The sequence below is a fragment of the Lucilia cuprina genome, chromosome 4, assembly GCF_022045245.1.
Source record: "Lucilia cuprina isolate Lc7/37 chromosome 4, ASM2204524v1, whole genome shotgun sequence".
NCBI lineage: Eukaryota > Metazoa > Arthropoda > Insecta > Diptera > Calliphoridae > Lucilia > Lucilia cuprina.
Window position 1 is genome coordinate 78363776 of NC_060952.1, and position 25179 is coordinate 78388954.

The following is a 25179-nucleotide window of genomic DNA, read 5'->3' on the forward strand; positions in this document are numbered from 1 at the left end:
GTTCTGATTACATAGATGTACTTTAATAACGTCTTATTAATAATGTGTTATATAAATACTTCGTCGATAAGATATAGAAACTGTAAACGTGTTTACGCACGATTAGATTAGACTTTTAAAGGACATACAAATTTAGTATTAAAATTCAGCGTAACTCAATCCTTTAAAAAGTTTTTATAACATAGACTCTGCAGTTAAACTTTTTAAAATTTGTATGGTCATTACTTCCTTTTAAGTTCTACTTTTCAACTTGATATAGGGCGTCTTAGTTAGTTTTTAGAATGATTTTTGTTTAAAACATATTATTGATAAGATTAAAAATCACATACCTATTAGTTGACAAATTAACTATTAACAACTTATTGATTAGAATATCTTAGTTAATATATGTATGTATATATCTCCAAATTAAGCCACACTTATTATATTGCTCAAAAATGGCAAATACAAAATAAAGTGCAGTGTCATTCACTTATGTCTCAAGTTTTTCTTCTAAAGAGTTGTATACTAATTGTACGTTCTCAATTATAAACTTTTATGACATTTTATAAAATTATATAGATTATTTTACACATCGGTCTATTAATTACCATAATAATACCCATGCTGCACCAAAATCAGCGGTATTTGAGGGGCCTTTTTTGAACTTTTTTACATTGAAAATCATGGTGAGAATAACGTTTGACAGTTCTCTTAAAAAGTATTATCTAATGAATATTATCACCATCGACATTTTTAGCTTTGATTTCATAGATAATTGAGCAATTAAAATTAATATGTTTCAAAGTTTCACGGTCCCCACTTACACTCGATTTAATCTCTTCGTTTAACATTATAATGAGGAACTGTTTGGATTTTTGTTGAATTTTTAATTCACCCTTCGTTGTCTCGAGCGGTATTGCATTCGTACAATCCCTCTTTAGTTTCCGATTACTAAGGAAAAGGTATACAGTTAAAATGATCTTACCGACCAATGCTGTCGTAAATTAAACCTTATCACTTGATATCTCCTTACTTACCATTTAACTGTTAACATCTATCTATTGGTGCAATATATATTTATTGCTTGGATTTTTGTCTATTTCGGTATCTCAATTTTTAATGTAGATCCTACGCCCGTTTTGTCTTCCAGTTTACTTTAATACATGTTAAATTGATTCCTAATTTTGGTAATGTTTCGCATAACAAAAATTTTTCTATTTACCAAAATTGTTCTATTTCTATGCGATCGTGGACTTGTAAGTTTCTGTTCACATCTTATAAATACTTCAATCTAGCAACGATTCCAGAGTCTTTGTAAACGTAGTGCTCATGGTGCCATTTATACTTTAGCATCAGGTACGCTAATCATCCGGTAGTGAATTATATTAAAACCGATTATTGAAGTAGTCACGGAAAAATAGCTTGTCGAGTAAGTAAATGTAATTACCAAGCTTTTGAGCTTTAGGACCTCAAAACTCAACTGACCTATATGTACTTATATGTATGTGCTTTTAATGTTATCTTAACAATTAAATTTATTTATTGCTAAATAAACAAAATTACTTTTTGCAATAATATGTATATCAACTTTTAATAATCAAATAATAGTAATCTTACGAAATATTATGGAAAATGACATATTTGCTATTAATTTAACGGTTTTATTCCCACAGCTATAAAGATAAGTTTGTATATGTTGTTCGTTTGGAATAATGTTCATTAGTTTACCTCAAGTATGTATATAATTGGATTTATTGGATTTTAGTTACATGTGTATTTAGCCTAGTTAATAAACATACCGAATAATTAAGAAAGGTAAGTACATGTTATGAATCAACATGAACTCAGGAAAAACTTTACTTACACGGTAAGCAGGAAAGTGATATTGAAGCAATGTGTAACTGCTTACTTTTGGGGTGAATAGCTAATTATTTTTGTCCGACGAGTTTCAAAAAATAACTTGTTACAAATGTGCGACTTTCCGCTTACACAGTGCTCCATTAACAAGTTATTTTTATACCCTACACCACTATAGTGGGGAGGGTATTATACGTTTGTGCTGATGTTTGTAACATACAAAAATATTGGTCCAATACCCACCTTAAAGTATACCGATCGATTCAGAATCATTTTTTGAGTCGATTAAGACATGTCCGTCCGTACGTCTGTCCGGCTGGCTGGCTGTCCATGTAAACCTTGTGCGCAAGGTACAGGCAGCAATTTTTTTTTTGAAAATGGTTGAAATCGGTCCATTATTTCACCTAGCTCCCATACAACCGTACCTCCCGATTTGTACTTTTTATGCCATAATTACGTCAAATATTCTACTATCTCTCTAAAAATTAGCACAAATATGTTTTATATAAGTATAAATGACATTGCAGATTTTTGTAAGGATCGGCCCTTATTTGACCCTAGCCCCCATACAAACCCCCCTTCAAAAATGTCATAAAGGTCTAAAATTGACTTGTAACCATTTATATCGCAATGAAACTCTACAAAACTAACTGTTATTTAAAAATATATCCTTTTCTCAAATTTACCGAGGACGGGCCCATATTTGACATATATAAAGCCTCATTTAGAAATTTTTGTTTTCTTTATCAATGAATTGCTTAAATATTTTGGAATTATGGTAATATTCAACATAAAAGATTCTTTATAAAAAATAAACATTTTAAAAATATACTCATGGTGTAGGGTATTATATGGTCGGTCATGCCCGACTATACTTTCCTACTTGTTTAGTATAAATAAACTTAAAAAAAAAAAATACTGATATCAAGTATGATTCGAACCACAAACTTTGGATATATGCTTTAGATAATTGGACTGCGTCTCTAGATATTTGGCTTCAAATCCCATTAAAAACAATTTAATAGTGGCATTGATAACGACCACTCATTACCAGGTAATGTATTAAATAACTGCATTATATAGATTACTCATTACCATTATTTTTGCTGTTTTCATATAAACATGAATTAGAGGAATTATATTGGTAGAGGGAGTTACTATGTCAGAATTTTATCGTGATACTAATATTTAAATGTGAATTTCTTAACTTAAAGTCATTTTCAGAAGCATTCCTTTTATGGGAGTTAAGGTCAAATAAGATCTGATCATGAAAAGGAAAACTAGCAGTATCATTTAGACTTACACGAAAATATATTTTTCCGTATAGCGTGTGCACATAGTTGACATGAACACACAGACAGACTCAGAAAATTTAAATCGTGGCTATTGGTGTTACTGATAACTGTTCTATAAAGAGTAAGAGATAGAATAGCCGTTAAAGTTCAAATTTGAGAGTATAGAACTAGTCAACCATATAAAAATAATGTTAGAATTTGACAAAAAAAAAAGAATGATAGCAAAATTATAAACGTTTATACTATATAAAAGTTTAAATAAAGCTTATCGCTAATGAAAAAGTATACAATAACTATAACCAAAAAAAAAAAAAAAAACAAGTTAGAGTGTTATATTCGGCTATGCCGAATCTTATATACCCACCATCATATCGTTGCCATAGAAATACATTTGGTTATTTATGAATATTTTATTATCATATACCGATGTTAATATGAACATCAAATTAATATTTAAAAGAGGTCCATTAATAATGGTTTAACTTTTGAAATCAAATCGTGTTTGTATTTAAGTGTCAATAATGGAACAATACTCATCTGTCTTTAAAACATTTTCTGGAGAGTACCTTATATGGGGATAGGATCTGTTATGAACTGATCATCGTAAAATCTTGTAAAACGATTTTTGTATGAAAATTATAAAATTATATTTCATCACTGTATTCGCATTTTTAAGCCAGTTTAAGCGTTTAAGCAAAATTTTAAAGGAAACTTATATGTAAGATAGCGTCTCTTATGGACTGATCCTCGTAGAATTTAGAAGAGAATTTTTAGCTCATACAAAACTTATTTATGTCAAATTTTTTCGGTCTGGAACTTTGAAATTCGTCGAAAAATTACTCTCATACTCAGTACTAAGCCTTAAAATGGGGGTAGGGTAAATATGGACCGATCCCTACAAAATTACGTAGAGGTATTTGGGATCATACAATACATGTTTATGTCGATTTTTGTGGCCATAGAGTTATTTTGAAAACGGTAGTTAGTGTTGTAGTAATTTCTACAGGGGACCTTATATGTGGGGTAGGGTCAGATATGGACCGATTCCCCTTAACTTTTGTAGAAGAATTTTGGTTTATACAAATCATGTTTATGTCGAATTTCTGGCCATTTCTGTCAGTAATAAGCGTTAAAGTAATTTTCTGATGAAATTAATATAACATTTTTTTATTTTACAAACATTATGGTATTCAATTTTATAACAACTAAACTGAGTTTTTGACGAGGTCTTCAATAGTGACTTCGGTCAAATGCCAACAAATTTTTAACCCAAAGTCTAAAACATACTATATATTTCTAAAGGACTGAACTATAATGAATTCGAACCTGGTCTCAGGATTTCTTCATCGCATCTTGTAATTAAGATCATCAAGGCAACTTTATAAAATGTTGTATGCCTTGTTCAAGTCTTAAAAAATGGACTGATTTTAATGATTTTTTCTTTTTGATATAACAAACATTAGCACAAACGCATAATATCTTAAAGTAATGTAGGGTATAACAATGAATAATTCTTTTTTTGAAGTGCATATAAAACAAAACATTTGTTTGTAAATATTTTGTTTTCAGTTAATTACTTAATGTGGACCGTGAAGGTTGTTATTTTGTAATAAATTTTAATTAAATTTCTAACATAAGATTGCAATTTTTGAAAAAACTCATGGGTCTGCGCAGTTCAAAGCATAAAACCAATAGCTATGATATAGCTCCGGTGGTATCAAATAAAGACTTTAGTTACAAAAAACATCCAAGACCATTGCCTAAAGTAGAACTGCCAAGTGTGAGTGTTATCAAAGAGGAAAATGAGGAATCGACGGAAACCAATAAAGAGGAGGTGCAAACTACGATAGAAGTAGAAAGCAAAGATTTGAAGAAAGACCCTCGTATACCAGAATGGATTAACGAAGCTAACTTTAAAAAACTTTTGCTTAAAACTTATGCCAATATCGTTGATATTACTAACTTTAAGGCTTATCCCGCCATGGCAGCTGGTGAAAATTATGCTACTCTCATGTTGAGAGTTAAAATGACAGCCAGATTTGAAGATAACACAAATAAAGATTTCTCTTTCATGTTGAAAGTGGCTCATGATACTAAAGAAATGAAAGACATGATGCAGGCCATGAATTTCTTTATAACAGAAAATACTGTCTATAACGATGTCTTACCGGAATTAGAAGAAATGTATCATCAAGCTGGTGTTGACAACATTAGATTTGGTCCTAAATGTTATAGGTTGGATCTGGAGGATGCTAACATACATTATGTTCTAATGGATGATCTAGGTTTGAATGGTTTTAAGAATGCCAATCGTTTGGAATGTCTTAATATGGAACATACATTAAGTGTGTTGCGTAAAATGGCCCAATTTCATGCTGCTTCAGCTTGCCGTGTAGCCAAGAAGGGAGCATATTCACCAGTTTTTTCTCCCGATATGGATAATGAAATGGCTCGTGTTATAATGCAGCAAATGTTTACGGCTTTTAAGAAACCATTTTTGGATAATTTAAAAACTTACGAAAATGGTGAAAAGTATTATGATTTAATGGTGAGTAAGTTGTGATTTCTTTTAAACTTGAATTAAATTTTTAATTTTCTTCTGTGATTGTTATTTGCTGATAACATGTTTTTCCATATTTCCTTTTTAGGAATCTTTTTTCGACAATCTTATCGAGTTGTTCATTCGTAGTCGCAAACTCCTACCTGGTTACTTCTGTGCCCTTAATCATGGCGATTCATGGTCTAATAATATACTATTCAAATATGCTGATGATGGCAAATTAGAAGAGACTTTGTTTGTAGATTTTCAAAACAGCAACTGGGGTTCACCAGCTGTAGATTTATATTATTTCATTATATCCTCTGTACAAATTGATATAAAACTTTCCCAATTTGATTATTTTATACGTTACTATCATGAACACTTAAGCAGCCATTTGAAAATTTTAAATTATCCCTTGGAAATACCTAACCTAAGAGAATTTCATATGCAATTGTTAGATTTTGGTTCTATGGCAACCATGACCTCTTTCTTTACGCTGGGAGTTGTTTTGCTGGAACCCACAGATAATGCCAAATTTGAAAATTTCCTTGGTGATTCAGAAGAATCTTATAACTTTAAGAATGCCATGTATTCGAATGAACGTTATCGTAAATATATCAATGAAATCTTACCATGGCTATATAACCGTGGTTTTATGGAAATAGATCTGACGTAAGCATTATTAAACTAAAAATCCAAAACAATTTATTTCAAGTAGTAGATATTTTAGTAAAACGTTAAAAATTTTTATTTATTTTTATGTTTCTCTTTTTCTCTGTTTAATACTAAATAATGCAGTGAAATAGATAATAGAATTGCGGCGGCTGATAAGTTAAAAGAACCAGTGACAACGGAGCCGCTATCAATAGCTGAACAAGCAGAAAAATCATCGAACTGTTGTTATCCAGAATGGGTTAATGAATCGTTATTTATGGATGTGGTACGCGCTGATTGTGAAAATTATCAAAAAATACTTAAGTTTACGGTTAGTCCAGCAACTAGTGCTGGTGATAACTATGCATCGATAATTTTAAAAGTGGACATCGACATTGAACTTACAGGTAAATATTTATCTATTGTTTATGTTACCAAACAAATATAACTATGTTTATCAGATAATAATGTCATAAATTCCAAATTTTATTTGAATATATTTACGTTGTAGAAAAGTACTCATTAAACAAATATCTCTACCGAACACTTATGAGACCTATACTGATTTTGAAGTGATTTTTGTTAATAAGATTATCACTCGTATTATGATTTATTTAAATTTATAGCCTTTTATTTTCTTGAAGTTAATGTTTGTAACAAAGAAAAGTACTAAGACTTTTAGGTATTCTAATAAGTGTTTTTCGATGAACCCCTGTAAGCCCATGTCTTCGCAAAATATTTGTAGATAATAAGCGCAATTTCAACAAACAGACGGGTATGATTATAAAGCTAAAGATGTTCCTAGGACCTATCACAGAAAGCATCATGCATAATCGTCTCATCTCCTTTTAGTTATGGCAACTTTTGTAGTAGTTATTATATCTAAGACCTAGTTTTCTGCTCTCTTTGAAATACTGTAGTAAAGACTATAGTCCAGACCATAGTAAAGACTATACTCCAGATTATAGTCCAGACTATAGTAAAGACTATAGTCCAGACTATAGTAAAGACTATAGTCCAGACTATAGTAAAGACTATAGTCCAGACTATAGTAAAGTCTATAGACTATAGTAAAGACTATAGTCCAGACTATAGTAAAGATTATAGTCTAGACTATAGTAAAGACTATAGGTGATCTGGGGAATGTCTAGATCTTCTTAAGATCATATTCATACTTGTATGAAGATCTACGACCAATATTATGAGATGACATTTTGAAGCCCGACTAAATTTGCGAAACTGATGTATGTATATGAACAATGTTGACCTGCAATATGTCAATTGCTTTTATTTTATCAGAAGCGACTATTCAAGGACAACGAAGAGCTTAATGTAAACACCACCACCCAAACGTGATGGTGCAAAGAACACGCATTATGCCCGAGAACTTGATGTCTCTATTTTCTAATCATTACTGTCCTGTTGCATAACTTTCGAGATGCAAAAGCATCACATTGAAAGGTAGACCGAAATCCGAATCCATTAAATAGGATGGATCCAGAGTAAAGCTTAAACATACCCTGACAAGGAAAATGCAATGTTATCACTTAAATGAGATACTTTACATCCATAACCATTTAACCCAGCACACTTCTTATTCATCCGATACACTTATTGAAATAAACTCACACGGATATCATTACACTTAACAACAGCACATTTCCAGCCAATCCTCTATAGGTTATCTGTTCCTCAATTACCGCACGGAACTTATCCCAAATTGAATTCTCAGTCCTTTAACTAACATTATCTTCCCTCGAATTTTGGTTTAAACCATAATCGACATGTGCACCCCGAATGAAGATCTCCAATTACCGGGAAATGACAAAAACTGAAACTCTGCTATGTAGGCTTGCGGTTCCTTGGTACCAGATTATGTAGTTCAGTGGTTCAAACACATATCAAATCATTTGAAGGAAAGACTGAGAATATACCGTGATTGCAATAACAACAAGGTGGGGGAAAATTTATCAAGGTAACATGCACCCGGGGGGTAACTTAAAGTCTACTGTCTAATTGACCAATTTGGAAGTCCATTTTTCGAAAATAATCATAGGTTTCGGTTACAGTATGACTTGTAGCACCACCATATTGTGTCTTGATGTATCTTTGACAATAATTACATTTTTATACCCTACACCACTTTAGTGGGGAGGGTATATTGGGTTTGTGCTGTATGTTACATACAAAAATATTTGTCGTATACCTTAAAGTATACCACTCGGCTTAGAATCGTTTTCTGAGTCCATTAAGCTATGGTACAGGCCGTAATTTTCCTTTTTTGGCTCTAGAACAAAGCCTATTGATAATGGTCAAAATCGGTTTATTATTACGAATAGCCCCCATATAACCATACCCCCGAATAGGGCCTTTGGGCTTATATTAAATTAAATGAACTGTTATGTCAACAAAAGTCGGCAAAACTAAGTTTTATATAACTTTAAATTACTGTAATGATTTTTGTAATGTCGGACCTCATTTGACCTTAGAAAATGACTTAAAGGTCAAAATTCACTTATAAACATTTATAACACTTTTAAATAACTTCGATGTAGACGTAACTTCCTTTATCAACACTTATAAGAATAGGTCCATATTTACCCCTGCTCCCCTATAAGTCCTCCGGTAAAAATCTCTTTTTTGTCAAAAATAAATAAAAATATTTTGGAATAAAGTTAATTTTTTTTTAATAATCCACATTTTTAAAATACTGTCTGGTGTATCATATGGTCGGTTTTTTAAAAACCAGTTAACCCAAAAGTTAGCCTAATTTAGCGTTCAAAAATGTTTGACTTTCAGATTAAAATTGGATAACTTGTTGACGTTGATAATATCAAACAGTGAGGTCAATACTTTTGGCAATCCATAAGAAAACACAAATCGCTTTAAAAAATGAGAAAAATGAGAACATTTTTAATGGGATCTCACCTATTATAATTTTCTAAGATCTAACACTAACTCTCTGAATTTTCATTTACCACGCAGATCACACCACTCGTAACCTATCCTACATGCTGAAAATTCCTCCAAATAGTGAACAGGCCAAAGCCGTCGTTAACTTACTGAAGACATTTGAAAAGGAATCAACAGCATATTATGAAATTATACCAAAATTCGAAAAACTTTACAAAGAAAGAGCCGGCATCGATATAGTATTTGCGCCAAAAAGTTATAAACTTAAACAAGATACAGGATGTGCAGCAATAGTATTGGAAAATCTTTGCACTAAAGCATTCAAAAACTGTGATCGTCTAGAGGGTTTAGATATGGAACATACTAAAGCAATTTTAAAGAAGCTTGCTGAATTTCATGCCGCTTCAGCGTGTATATTTGAAACCGAAGGAAATTTCCCCGAAGTATTTGAACGTTCTATATACACCGAAGAAAATAGAGAAATGAGAGAGAAAATGGGTGAATCATTTGTGAAAATATATTTGGAATGTCTCAAGGAATATAAGGGCAATGAGGAATATTTTAAAGGAGTGGTAAGTAGTTGAAATCATTAATAATAAAATGTTTAAGTTCTTTATTACATCTAACTTTAGGAAGCCTTTTTAAAAGACTCTACTACCCACTTAGCCAAAGCTAGTGCAATTGATCAGAATAAATTCAATGTTTTAAATCATGGTGATTGTTGGACCAATAATGTTATGTTCCAGCATGATGATGAAGGCCATATAATCAATACCTATTTTGTAGACTTTCAATTGGTTATATATGGCACACCCTGTCATGATTTATATTACTTTTTATTATCCTCCCCTAAGTTGGAAATCAAATTGGAACAATTTGACTTTTTTATACGTTATTATCATGATCAACTTCAGACTAATTTGGAAATGTTAAAATATCCAAAAAGTATTCCCAGTCTAAAAGATCTACACATTGAATTACTAGAATATGGAGCTTGGGGTAAGAGCTTTTCTTATTATTTTTGAAATATAATTAACAATTAGTATATAATTCCGATATACATTTACTTTTAGCTGTACAAACTATAATAAATGTTATGCCTGCGGTTTTGTTAGATTCTAGTGATAAACCAAGTTTGGAGAAAATTGTTAGTAATGGTGAAGATGGACTTGCTTTGAAAAAGCAAATGTTTATGAATGAACGTTACCGTTCTCATGTGGAAGCTATATATCCTTGGTTAAGTCAAAGAGGTCTTTTAAATTTTTAGTAAAATACTGATGATATGTAAATAATCGAAAAAATCTAAATAAAATTAAGTTAACTGTTTTGTACACTGTTAGACTCAGTTTAATGTATAAATTTTTCAGCTCATTAAGATTTTTTAAGAACAAGTACTACCCGAGGTAATCAACATTCAGAGTCTACCAGCTCTCGAACATCTACAACATTCAATCAACTCCAAACGTGAGATATTTCATTGTGATTTTTCCAATAGTTGCATAGATGACTGGGCTTTGAAAGAGACGCAAATCAGGTGGTCAAATATTATCACTTGTAGAATATCGAGGCTGCTCTGGCCAACTCTGACAGCAGATTGGACTAGAATTCTTTAGTAATAACACGATTAGTCTTCTATCTGGTATAATTACTGGGCACTGTATGATTGTATATAGACGGAACGTCTGATCTAACCACGTTAAAGCTACTGTAGCTGCTTAGACGAAGAAGAAGTAGAATCGATACAACACCTTCGATGTTACTGCCGAGCCTTACAAGAGCACTGTTTACTTACTCTATCTTGGCAAAACTCTTTTCCATGATCTGGACTGTTTTAGAGATGCGTTACTAGTCATCCATACGGTGTTTCCAATAAAACCGATCAGTTATATTAGAAAAACCGGCTGGTTTTCAAGGAGACCGATCGAACCAAGTAGTACTTAGGGATGTAAACCATTCTCTCAACATAAGGTAATGACAATTCTTAGGACAAAGAAGAAGTAAAATTGGTACAACACCTTCTATGTGACTGCCCAGCCTTACAAGAGCACAGTCTACTCTATCTTGGTTGAACTCTTTCCATGATCTGGACTTTCCCAAAGATACGTCACTTGTCAACTGATCGTTTTTATTAAAAACACCGGCTGAGTTTTAAGGAGACCGCACGAACCAAGTAATACTTAGGGTGGGTTGGTGGTTACGTTTTGTTATACCCTACACCACTTTAGTGGGGATGGTACATTGGGTTTGTGCTGATGTTTGTAACGCACAATAATAATGGTCGTTAAAGTATACCAATCGGCTCCTTCCGTCTGTCCGTACGTCCATGTAAACCTTGTAGTTAAAATACAGGTCGTAAATTTTAAAGATAATTTAATGAAATTTGGTACATGATCTTCTATAAAGGAAGCCTATTGAAAATGGTTAAGATCGGTTCATTATTTCACCAAGTCTCTTGTGATCACACTACAGGTCGCAATTTTGTAAATAATTCAATGAAATTTGGCACATGATCTTATATGGTACCGTAGACGGATCCTGTTGATAATGGATAACATCGGTCCATTATTTCACCTGGACCCATACAACTAAACCCGCTGAATGCAGATTTTAAGTTCATAATTATGTTAAATATACTAGTATCTCAAAAAGTTGTAAAACCAAGTTCTATACTAACCTTGATGACTCCCATAAACACTATAATTATAGGACCTCATTTGACCCTAGCCGCTATAAAAAAGCCCCTTCAAAATTTGACTGAAATGTCCACAGTTTTATTTATCAATAAAAATCTAAGGCAAGGTACAATTCATCTTAAATGTTTTGTTAGGAAAACTTAATCACAATATTCATTTTGTAACAGGTGTAGGGTTATTTATGTTCGGCCTTGTCCAACTATAATTTCTTACTTGTTTTTACTTATTTTCCTTTATTCGTTTTCCTAGTTTTTATATATTCTATGAACATTTTTCGATTTCGTGGGGGGAGGTAAATTTCGCTTTCCAACTCCCCCTGTGGATACGCGCCTGCTATACATATATGTACGTATACCGGCAGCAACATTATTCAATATAATTAATCTAGCTTCAAACGATGACGCTGTAAATTCAAATCGACACAAATTTTAAATACTTTTAATCTCAAGTGAAACGATGACAATGTAAATTTAAAGAGAGCATTTCGAAATCAATATTTCATGTTTCTCTCAATCTTTAATAAGTTTCTCAGTATCTCTTTACTAAATATATTATCATCGCAACCCATCAACATTCAATTCAAGCACTGAGTTCAATAATAAACTTAGTTAAATACTAAACAGAAAGCTTTTCAAAAAAAGCAGAAATATTTTAAAAGCTTTCGTATTATGAAATTACGTACAATGCAGACAGCTTTTAATACATATAATTGAGATATACCTGTTAATATAAATTTAGTTTACATTCGATCGTGCTCACAGTATAACCGGCTTGTCTTTTAATATATTTCTTAATTAAATTGTTTACGAATCAAATAAATATAAACAAAAATTATAAAAAACAACAACAATATGAATGAAAATAATAATAAAAACACTAAATATCCATCATGGATTAAACCAGAACTCTTTGAAGATCTTTTGAAAATGTTACATGCTGATTTTTCTAAAATAGAACATTTCAGTGTTGATAATGCTTTAGCGCCAGGAGAAAATTATGCTACAGTTATGTTAAAAGTAGAAATTGTAATGAAGTTGCAAGGTAATTATGGAAAATTTAACATTTGAGATAGTAATCGGAGTTTACTTTTTACAATCACGACTGATATATTTCCAAGGCAATAGATTGCTCTATAGTTAAGATTATAGATTAACGTATATTAAAAACTATATACTGATCTATAGTCAAGACTATAGACTGATCTATAGTCAAGACTATAGACTTATCTATAGTCAAGACTATACTCTGATCTATAATAAAGACTATAGACTGATCTATAATCAAGACTATAGACTGATATATAGTCAAAACTATAGACTGATCTATAGTCAAAACTATAGACTGATCCATAGTCAAAAGTATAGACTGATCCATACTCAAAACTATAGACTGATCCATACTCAAAACTATAGACTGATCTATTGTCAAGACTATAGACTGATCTATAGTCAAGACTATAGACTGATCCATAGTCAAGACTATAGACTGATCTAGAGTCAAGACTATAGACTGATCTATAGTGAAGATTATAGACTGACCTATAGTCAAGAATTTAGACTAATCTGTCAAGACTTAATCTGATCTAAAGTCACGACAATAAGATGATCTCTATTCACGACAACAGTCGACTGATCTACTTATAGTCAAGACTGATCTATAGTGAAGACTACAGACTGATCCATAGTTAAGTTAGCTATTAACTAACTAATTAACTAACTACCTACCTAACTAACTAACTAACTAACTAACTAACTAACTAACTAACTAACTAACTAACTAACTAACTAACTAACTAACTAACTAACTAACTAACTAACTAACTAACTAACTAACTAACTCCTCTTGCTCTTTCAGATGCCTCCACTAAACCCATTACTTTCATGTTAAAAATTGGTCATGAAAGTGAAGTTTTCGAAGATTTAATGAAAAATCATGATGTATTTGCTATTGAAGCCGGTATGTATCGTAATTTTGTACCAGAATTCGAACAAATTTATGCAGATGCGGGTGTTAAGGTGAGATTTGGTGCCAAATCCTATGAATTGCCCATCAAACAAAACTACATCCTATTGGAAAATCTTAAGGTACAAGGTTTTAAAAATACCAATCGTTTATACGGTCTAGATATGGAACATACTAAAAGTGTATTAAAAAAATTAGCTCAATGGCATGCTGCCTCCGCGGTGAGGGTTACCCAAAAGGGACCCTATCCTAGAGAATATTGTACAGCTTATATGAAACCAGAAGGTTATGATCTAATAAAAGCCATGTTTGATGGTAGCACAAAAACACTTTTAGAATGTGTTAAAGAATACAATAATTCGGAGTTGTATTATGAGAAAGTTGTAAAGTTACAAAATCAAATAACTGATGAAATCTTTAAGCATGTAGATGCCGATCCAAATGAGTTTAATGTTTTAAATCATGGCGATTGTTGGTCAAACAATATTATGTTTAAATATGATGATCAAGGAAATGTTGCAGAAACTTATTTAATCGATTTTCAAATGCCACGTTATACCACTCCTGCTCAGGATCTTATGTATTTTCTCTTATCTTCCACAAAATTAGAAATTAAATTAAAAGAATTTGATTATTTTATTAAATTCTATCACGATCATTTAGTGGAAAGTTTAAAAGTACTCAACTATAGTAAAGCTATACCTAGTTTAAAGGAAATGCATCAAATGATTTTAAAATATGGTATATTCGGTAAGTTTTTTAAGTAATTTGTCATCTCAAAATTAATAACATTTTTCTATTGTATTGTATTCTTTAGGTTATATGACAACTACCAATGTTATGGCTGCCGTTCTCTGTGATCCCACCGATAATGCTAGTCTGGATAATTTTATAAATGATTCAGAGGAAGGCGTTAATTTTAAAAAACAAATGTATTCAAATCCCCGCTATCGTAAACATATGGAAGCTATTTTTCCTTGGTTATTATATAAAGGTCTTCTAGATTGTTAGTTTTAAATATAACTTTTGTTTTAAAAAGTTATTGAGGAAAGTGTTTTATTTTATAGTTAATTATAATTAATTGCAATAAGTGTTATATATATAGATAAGAAACACCTACTTACTAAGTTGTATAATTAAAGGTATTTTCTTGTTAAATAATTAAATTTTTGAACTGTGTGTATTGCTATTAATTAACAATAAAATGCTTGAACAAATAAAAATATTTACAGATTTTTACTAACAATATATTTATATATTCACGGTGTTCCGTGGACCACTTTTTTATTAATACCTCACAACGATGCATATTCACCTTAGACACAACAAATGGTATATACACTGGGTCCTTGTGAAATTCTGAGCCGATTTATATATGTCCGTCCGTCTATGTGCCTGCTCAAAAGATATATACTAAATTCACTGAACACATCCATTGTAAATCTAAGTACTTTGGTGTTGAAAAACAACAAAATCGGTTCACAACGTAAAAAGTTATGAGTAACAAATAAGAAATTATTGAAGGGCGAGGCCGACCATATAATACCCTACACCTGTTTCAAAAATAACATGTGATTTTATTCTCATAATAATACATTTAAGTTGAATTGTACCTTGCCTCAGATATACTCACTTAAGCCTTTTATTGCTGAAATGTAGATATTTAAGTCAAATTTTGAAGGGGTTTTTTTTGTACAGGGCCTAGTGTCAAATGAGGCCCTGTAATCAAACAATTCATGAGGGTCATCAAAAATAGTATAGAATTTGGTTTTGCAGCTTTTTGTCGAGATACGTATATATTTAACATAATTATTAACTTAAAAGCCCTATTCGGCGGATTCACTTGTATGTGGGCAAGGTGAAATAATGGAGCGCTAAATCGACTAAGAATTTTCTAAGACGATTAGTATACTTAAAGGTGGGTACAGGACTAATTTTATTACACGTTACAAACTAAGTTGATGCTCCATTAACATGTTTCTTTTTGTAATTTTGAGAATGGCTTTTTAATGAACACTCATTACCAAGTAATGTATGAAATATCTACTGCCCATTAAAAAAATTTCAGATTTTTAACAGTCCACAAATGGTCATTGCTCGCACTTCCGGAAATCAACATAATAATAATAATATCTCGTAATAAAGTTATCGATATAAACTTCGACTAAGTAAAATAATATTTTGTGTAAGTATTTTTTTCTGAATCAGTTCATAATTGGTTATAGCTCCCATATAAGGTACAGTATTATTTAGGACAAAAAATTGGCCGATTACCATTAGGGGGCGTGGCACCTCCTATATAAATTAAATACAATAAATTCGTTAATCTTGGAAACTATTACAGTTAGAATCTATATGTAAACATGCAAATATTTTAAGAAATTAATTGACGGATTGTTTTGAGGGAAGCGGCACCTCTCATATCAATAAAATACAAAAATTCGTTTATCTGGGAAACTAATTAAAATAAATTCTAAGAATTTTGCACCAAGAACTTCAATATTCATCTGAACATTTTGGAGGAAAAGGGGCTTGGAGCCCCTAAATGAATTAAATAGAAAAATTCATATATCTGAGAAGCTATTACAGCTAAAATCTGCAAATTTTAATTTAAGAACTTTGACATTCATGTGAACATTCAGAGAATAACGGGCGGACTGTCATAGAGGAGGGGGATGTTTGAGCCTCCCAAATGAATTAAATAGAAAATTTCGTTTATCTGGGAAACTTATAGAACATAATTCTTAAAATTTTGCAAGACATTATTATATATCTGAATATTTTGGAGAAGAAAAGGTGCACTGTTAGTCCCCATATGAATTAATCAGAAAAATTCGTATATCTGAGAAACTATTAAAGCTAGACATGCGGAAAATAAGCGAATTGTAACAAATTATACATCTGAAAACTTTTACAGTTAGAATCCTCAAAATTATTAAGTGGGTTTTTTTTCTTTATTTTGCTTTTATGGTAGCGAAGCACACTGGGTATAGCAAGAAGGATATAAATCATTATGCGAATATTTTCCAAAATATATCCACATAAAATTCGACATTAGCATGTTCTGCTAACATATTTTGAAATTGGCCTATTGTTGGTCGTAGCTCCCATATAAGGTTATCAAGTTTTGAAAAACACGTTAACGAAAAAAATTCATCAAATAATGTCGACATCGGAGTAAAACTCGACAGAAATATGGTTTGAAAATATACAAATCATTTCCCTAAATTTTTTGCATCGATAAGGTTATAGTGCCCCTAAATTGTCCATATCCGAAAATTACTCAATAAAATTTTTTCGATCTTAATTAGTAATTACTAAATTGGATTTTATTGGTGTGTATTTTCAATCTCTGCTTCAGAAATGAGAACCATTCCAAAAAAATGTGTTTCACGTGTTCAGTATATTAATGAGCATCGATTAAGTAGTATTCCTACATGAGATTCTTAAAAATGTTGTTCACCAAAACACTCTAAGGTACGTATACATAGCTCTAATATAAATTAATAACCTTTTATAATCTTAGTATATATTTATGTAATTGTTCTCTGAAACTGGCTGATGAATGACTTTGCAAAAAAATAAAAATTAATTTTCAAAGTTAAGTCACTTACTTTAAACGTCATAACCTTGTAAATTAAATAAACTTTATGTAAAAACAAATTTGCAGTGCAATTTTTTTTTAATTAATTCAAATATCATGACTACTCAAAAAATTTTGCTGCGGTTTAATTTCTAAAATACATAAGTCATTTCTCCATAACAACATATTCTTGTTAAAAAATTTATTACAATTACACTTATAGAATAATATTTTGGTAAAAAAAAATCACCAAATTATTCATTGAAATTTTGTGGGGATTCCCTTTTCAGTAGAGTGCTCCATTCAGTAAATTTAAGTTTTCAATAACATCATATGAGAGAATGTTGATTTAGTCTTTACGTGTGTAACACATTGAAATATCGGTAGTAGAACCCATAAGTTTTTCAATCATATGTATGATAAATCATGGAAAGATAGAGGAAACGGAACACCATATATTACCATTGATGGTGGGTATACAAATAATTTAATTATATGATTATCATAAAAATATTAGCTATCTTATTTAATATCATTAAACTTTAGCGTATCTCATTTAAAAAAAATTGCTTGTCATTTCATATACTATTTTAAGGAATGTTTTTATAGATCAAATTATAAGACCCCTGATTATAAATATAGTACTAATAATTAAAATAAATATATTTGATTTAGTTCTTGACTAAGCATTTTTTTTTTGAATGATAAATATTTTATTCACATTACGGTGATAATCTTGTTTGTTAAATATTTTGTGGATCTACTAGTATTATTTCGATGACGATACATAACTGTTTAACTGCAGACGAGACAAATTGTCGTTAAGTAAAATATTATTTTTATATATATAACTATATCATAATATTTAAACATTTATTTTGGCACTTAAGTGAAGATATTGTTAATTAAGTTAACTAAGTTAATTAAGTTAAGTTTAGTTGGTAACAAAAAAAAAGCCTGTCACTGTGAACTAATAAGAGTTGTATCCTAACATGAACTTACATTTAAAAGTAATAAGTCAAAACGCCAAAAAAGCCCAGCTGAGGTGAATCCTGTGAATCTGTCCTTCATCACATCTGGGATTTGATATATTGGAAAAAGACGATGGTTTTGTGCTCTTCTGTATCAGCCTGACTGCGTTTTATTTATGAAATGTTGTAGGCCGCCTAAAAGTTCATTCTAAAAAGTTTAAAATAAGGACTTAACATGTGACATATTACCTTTTCTACGAGATATCTTCTCGTAGAACTTGAGAACTCATAGTTTTCTGTATATTCTTGGTATTTATACCCTATTAATTTTCATGTTACTATAGTGCAGAAGATATTGCTAATTGGAAAAAATATAGATCCACACCTATATGAAGTTGTGCGGATCAAGACAAAGTATGTTTGTAGTTCGACTCAACGATGTCTCAAATTCAACAGATCCTATTAAACTAACTAACTAACTAACAAACAAACTAACAAACTAACAAACTAACAAACTAACAAACTAACAAACTAACAAACTAACAAACTAACAAACTAACAAACTAACAAACTAACAAACTAACAAACTAACAAACTAACAAACTAACAAACTAACAAACTAACAAACTAACAAACTAACAAACTAACAAACTAACAAACTAACAAACTAACAAACTAACAAACTAACAAACTAACAAACTAACAAACTAACAAACTAACAAACTAACAAACTAACAAACTAACAAACTAACTAACTAACAAACTAACTAACTAATTGCCAATTTCAGAATTATTTAAATTATTTTGGAATTTTTATGGACCCTTCCCAATAAAAACAGAACATCCAAAGAAGTAAAAAAGAAGTAGAATTTACTCAATAGAAGTACTGAAATACAACTAAAGAAGTGATAATTTTATTAACATAAATAAATTACACGAATTTATTAATAAACTCCAAATTAAAATTGGTTTAATTTAAAAAATTCTACTGCATTTTTATTTTGTTACATTTTTATTTTTCTTAAAAAATATTTATAAACTCTCTATAAAATATTACACCAATTTTAAATACAATCTAGCTTTTCCATAAACATTTACAAAAGGTTTATAGAACAATTTTTCATACAAAATTTGTTCCATAAATTATTGATAAATATTTGAGACTAAGAGCTAATATGTACAAATTTATATTTTTTATTTAAAATAAATTCATTTTTCCAAAGCTCCTCTATAGCACAACCACGGTAGGACAACTTTCAGATGTCGCACATAACGTTCATTTGAATATAAAATCTTCTTAAATGTATCACCCTCCTCAGAAGCACCAACGAAATTATCAATATTTGCAGTATTGGTAGGATCACATAACACCGCACCCATAACAGTGACAACAGTTACAAAACCTAATGAAAATTAATTAGATATTATTAAAATTTCTAAATTATCAGAAAGATTATTTACATACCCCATATACCATATTTAATTAAAGCTGCATGTATGTCACGTAATTTGGGCAGAGGTTTTGTATATTTTAATAATTGTAAATGTTCAATTAAATTGTCATAATAGTACTTTATCATGTAATCAAATTTTTGAATTTTAATATCTATATGAGCTGATGATATAATAAAATATAATAGATCTTGAGCGGGAGAGCCATAGCGTGGCATTTGTAAATCTACTAAATAGGTCTCTTTTAAGTTACCCTCATTATCATATTGAAACATTATATTGTTGGCCCAACAATCACCATGATTAAGAACATTAAATTCACTTTCATCTACGGAATTTTTTTCAAACATTGTGTCTGTTATATTAGTAACGAAATTTTTTATTTGTTCATAGTAATCGTGATTGTTTTCTAATTTTTCTATAGTTTTCATAAGATGTGGTGTAGAGCTATCGAACATAATTTTACAGAAATTTTTACTATCTTCTGTTAAAAATCCATGTAAATAGGTTTTCTCAAACATACCCTTTTGTTGTACTCTTACAGCAGAAGCTGCATGAAATTGTGCTATTTTCTTTAATACCGCCTTACAATGTTCCAAATCTAGACAATCTTGTCTTTTAGCATTTTTAAAACCTCTCCGCGAAAGATCCTCCAACAAAATGTATTCCTTGTCAACTGCCAATTCATAACCTTTAGCACCAAATTGTACATCAAGACCAGCATCAGCATATAGTTTTTCAAATTCTGGTTTAATATCACGATACATGCCAGACTCTGTAACGAACATACCCCATTTTGACATTTCATTACGATACAATTCACTATCATGGGCCACTTTTAGCATAAATGTTTGTTGTTGCACTGAACCAGTTGTAAGAAGAACATCGGCTTGTACTTTTAGCATGACAGTGGCATAGTTTTCACCTGGAGCTAAAGCGGGAAAAACTTTAAACTCCTTTATTTCATGGAAATCTTTAACAGTTTCGCGTAAAACTTTTTCGAATAATTTTGCTTTAATCCATGAGGGTACTATGTCTGTATTAGCCATTGTGTGTGTGTTTTTGTTTAAAAAAAATTTAAATATGAAAAATTTTTATTTTTTGGCGACCGTAACTTGATAAATAACGAAGGTGTTTTCAGTTAAGCTTTTAAGCAACAACTGAATTAAAAAAATTATTAAATTTTTCAGACATTTGCAACTAACAACTTATTTAATAGAATTTCAATGAGCTACGTATGTACGTACTTAGTAATGGATGCTTTGTTTGTTTTTGTTCTGCGATAAATGTTTAACAATAATTGTTTTAATTATAAAAAGCTTTTTTATACCCTTCACCTTCGTGGGAAGTTTGTCATTCCGTTTGTAATTTCTATAATATAATTTTCCGACCCTATAAAGTATATATATTCTGGATCCTTATAGGTAGCGGAGATGATTAAGCCATGTCCGTCTGTCTGTCTGTCTGTCTGTCTGTCTGTATGTTTGTTGAAATCAGTTTTTAGAAGACCCCAGATATCTGCGAGATCCGAATCTTCCATAATTCTATCAGACATACGACCGGCAAGAACGCTATTTAAAATCAGCAAAATCGGTCCATAAATAACGGAGATATGAGCAAAAAAAACCGAGACAACCTCTGAAAATTTCATATAAAATTTAGTTTTTTTATTCATGCTCAGACAGAAACTGCAAAAAACAAAATACATAACAATACGGTAAATATTGTTATTGTAATTTGTTTATAAAAGCAAAGCAGAGCAAGAGTAGCAGAGCGAGAGCAGCACTAATGTTTTGTTATTGGCTATAAATATGAAATTAAGTATGTAGAGCCTGGATTAAGTGAGAACCTATAAAAGGGGACTTTCTGGTACTTTTTCGTTCTTCAAAAGGTATTTTTTGAAATTTCTATAATATTGAACCTAGAAACATGAAATTAAGTATGTATGGCCCGGATTAAGTGAGGACCCAAACAAGGGGAGTTTTTGGTACTTTTTCGTTTTTCAAAAGGTACTTTTTGCAATTTCTACAATATTGAACCTAGAAACATGTAATTAAGTATGTATGGCCCGGATTAGGTGAGGACCCATAAAAGGGGACTTTTTCGTTGTTCAAAAGGTACTTTTTGCAATTTCTACAATATTGAACCTAGAAACATGTAATTAAGTATGTATGGCCCGGATTAAGTGAGGACCCATAAAAGTGGACTTTTTGGTACTTTTTCGTTCTTCAAAAGGTACTTTTGGCAATTTCTACAATATTGAACCTAGAAACATGTAATTAAGTATGTATGGCACGGATTAAGTGAGGACCCATACAAGGGGACTTTTTGGTACTTTTTCGTTTTTCAAAAGGTACTTTTTGCAATTTCTACGATATTAAACCTAGAAACATGTAATTATGTATGTATGGCCCGGATTAAGTAAGGACCCATAAAAGGGGACTTATTGGTACTTTTTCGTTTTTCAAAAGGTACTTTTTGCAATTTCTACGATATTAAACCTAGAAACATGTAATTAAGTATGTATGGCCAGGATTAAGTGAGGACCCATAAAAGGGTACTTTTTGGTACTTTTTCATTCTTCAAAAGGTACTTTTTGAAATTTCTATAATATTGAACCTAGAAACATGTTATTAAGTTCGTATATCCCGGATTAAGTGAGAACCAGTAAAAGAGGACTTCTTGGTACTTTTTCGTTCTTCAAAAGGTACTTTTTACAATTTCTACAATATTGAACCTAGGAACATGTTATTAAGTTTGTATGGCCCGGATTAACTGAGGACCCATAGATGGGGACTTTTTGGTACTTTTTCGTTCTTCAAAAGGTACAAAAGGCTTTAAACACATCATGGTGAAGGGTATATAAGATTCGGCACAGCCGAATATAGAACTCTTACTTCTTTTAATAAAAGATAGTTGTTTAAACTATATGTATCAAAATTTAATTATATTCAAGAGAATAAAAGTTAAATTAGTTTTACTCTTCTAGTAAGAACCCTAACTAAAACATATGCCGGCTATGTCGAATTTTAAATACTCTACAGTTATAGGTTACTCTTATAAATACTCTTCGGAAGATAATATTTCAACATTTAAAATTCTTAAGAGACCCAAGAATTATATCACTTTTAAGACTAAAGTAATAAATTATATTATTAACGGAAATTTACCAAAAAAAAGACTAATCAGTAGATATTTGCACAGTTTCAGTATCCCAGCCAAAAATGGTATATCTTAGTTTTGGTATTTTTACTATATCGGTATTTTGGTTTAATCGGTATTATTATTTTAAAATTATCGGAATTTTGACATATTTAGATAAAGGAATTAAAGCGGTAACGGCAGTGTACTGAAAACATATTTTTGCCGAAATTCCTGTATGACTTAAATAATTAAACTCGTGATGATCAAATGTATCCTTGACCTTTTCTTAATATGGGATAAGGTCAAACCAGAGCCCCATATAATCTGACACTACAGATAGTCAACGAATGTTAAAGTGCTTTACGTGAACACCTGTCATGACGGACTATTTCACGTTGATTTTTTTTCAACCTCTTGGTGAGCTATGCAACGATTCACTACCGTCAAATTCTGTATTTTACACGCTGGTGCCAATTTGCATCTATCGGTAAAAGTGTGATTTGCTCAAGTACTCCAGCTATCTAATCTTTTGATATTGTAGTCCCGTTGGGGAAATACAGCTGTCATTAGCAAGCTTGATTTAACCTCGACAAATGAAAACTTTAGACGTAGATGGCTTCGTTGATTCGGTAACAGCATTATCTTAATTGACAACATTTATTTCAGTGTCCTTTATTTATTAGGGCCTTCCGTTTACCCAGATAATGGACTTTTATGTTTTCACACAAAAATTAATTTTTGGTGGGGCATAAAAGTGATCACAGATTTTAATCCTTTTTGGCCTAGGGCCTTCCGTTTAGTAAAATAATAAACTTTTATGTGTTCTTTTTTGCCTAGGGCTTTCCGTTTAGACAGAAAATGGACTTTTATGTTTTCATCATTCAAAAACTGATTTTTGGTATTAAATAAGAGTGATCAGTTAAAGGAAAATCGCTAATAAATCGCTAACCAGACTAACTTCGGATACAACCCAGAATCCATCAATCCATCATATATAAGTACCTGATGGAGCACCACCACCTCATACACCCATTACTAGCTCATATCCAACATTTTATTAATCCACAGTCATGCTTTGTGGTTTGTACCGCTCTATTTATGAAAATTATATTTAACCGTTCTTTTAACCAAGAGCCCTCTTTCTGCGAGTTTAGATTTAAACCAAAGCCACTACGTGGATCCCGAAGGAATCTCAACCAACTGATGACATTGGCCGTAGAATCAGATAATGTTGTGTTAGATTCTCTTTTTATCGGCATTGCAACCAAGATGCGGGTAGTACATCATGGAAACATACTCCACGTGGAAGGTGATGTCAAGAAGCTTGCTGGATTTCTGGGGAGAGGGGGTTTTACTGCGGGTGTTTAGTTGCCCACAGGACTTGTTTTGGCTGTCAGCTGGTTAAGGTTCCTCAGGAATCCACGTAGTATTGGCGGTTTAAACCCGAATTCGCTTGTGCAGAATTCGCTATTCGGTGCTGTTGCGATCTGAACAGAAGTCAGAAGGTAATTGCCTGTCATTCCGTGGGATGTTTTTTATACTGTAAGAATAAACCTGATGTAATTCATTAAACGATCTGGAAAGACTACACTACTCGACAGTAGACTACAACTAATTTAGTAGATCTCTTATTTCAGGGTAGTTCTTGGTCCTGTAGCCTTCTAAAAATTATCGGGGCATCTATTGGGTTTGAAAGGACTTTAGAAATTCCTAACTAACTAACTAACTAACTAACTAACTAACTAACTAACTAACTAACTAACTTACTAACTAACTAACTAACTAACTAACTAACTAAGTAACTAACTAACTACCTAACTAACTAACTAACTAACTAACTAACTAACTAACTAACTAACTAACTAACTAACTAACTAACTAACTAACTAACTACCTAACTAACTAACTAACTAACTAACTAACTAACTAACTATCTAACTAGCTACCTAACTAACTACATCCTCCACCACCATCACTGGTAACAGGGGGCATATATAAGCCGTGATACACGATTGTCAGATCTTACATCGTCGTAAGTAAAATGCTCAGATCTTTATGAAATTATGTGTCGATTCAGCACATAAGTAAAGAAAGTCTGCTAAATTTATCCAAAACTAACTAACTAACTAAC

At 31.2% G+C, this 25179-nt stretch overlaps 3 protein-coding genes across 4 annotated transcripts; 2 read left to right on the forward strand and 1 right to left on the reverse strand.

The window, feature by feature from the left end:
* Positions 1 to 4727: 4727 nt before the first annotated feature.
* LOC124419766 lies at positions 4728 to 10532 on the forward strand. The gene is made up of 6 exons (XM_046950335.1): positions 4728 to 5682; positions 5783 to 6348; positions 6475 to 6737; positions 9316 to 9815; positions 9876 to 10242; positions 10317 to 10532. The coding sequence occupies exons 1-6, from the start codon at positions 4795 to 4797 to the stop codon at positions 10508 to 10510; spliced, it is 2778 nt and encodes a 925-aa protein (XP_046806291.1). The 5' UTR covers positions 4728 to 4794; the 3' UTR covers positions 10511 to 10532.
* Positions 10533 to 12696: 2164 nt separating this feature from the next.
* On the forward strand, positions 12697 to 15115 carry LOC111676030. The gene is made up of 3 exons (XM_023436910.2): positions 12697 to 12977; positions 13791 to 14648; positions 14716 to 15115. Exons 1-3 carry the CDS (start codon positions 12788 to 12790, stop codon positions 14907 to 14909), a joined length of 1242 nt encoding a protein of 413 aa, XP_023292678.1. The 5' UTR covers positions 12697 to 12787; the 3' UTR covers positions 14910 to 15115.
* A 4450-nt stretch (positions 15116 to 19565) lies between these two features.
* On the reverse strand, positions 19566 to 21038 carry LOC111676006. 2 transcript variants are annotated; one of them, XM_046950658.1, is made up of 3 exons: positions 20428 to 21038; positions 19918 to 19941; positions 19566 to 19855 (listed from the first exon to the last, which is right to left on the reverse strand). In XM_046950658.1, exons 1-3 carry the CDS (start codon positions 20951 to 20953, stop codon positions 19662 to 19664), a joined length of 744 nt encoding a protein of 247 aa, XP_046806614.1. In that variant the 5' UTR covers positions 20954 to 21038; the 3' UTR covers positions 19566 to 19661. The 2 variants fall into 2 exon arrangements, with proteins under 2 accessions (XP_046806614.1, XP_023292656.2); XM_023436888.2 differs by having other exon boundaries at positions 19568 to 19855; positions 19918 to 21036.
* Between the last annotated feature and the right edge of the window lie 4141 nt (positions 21039 to 25179).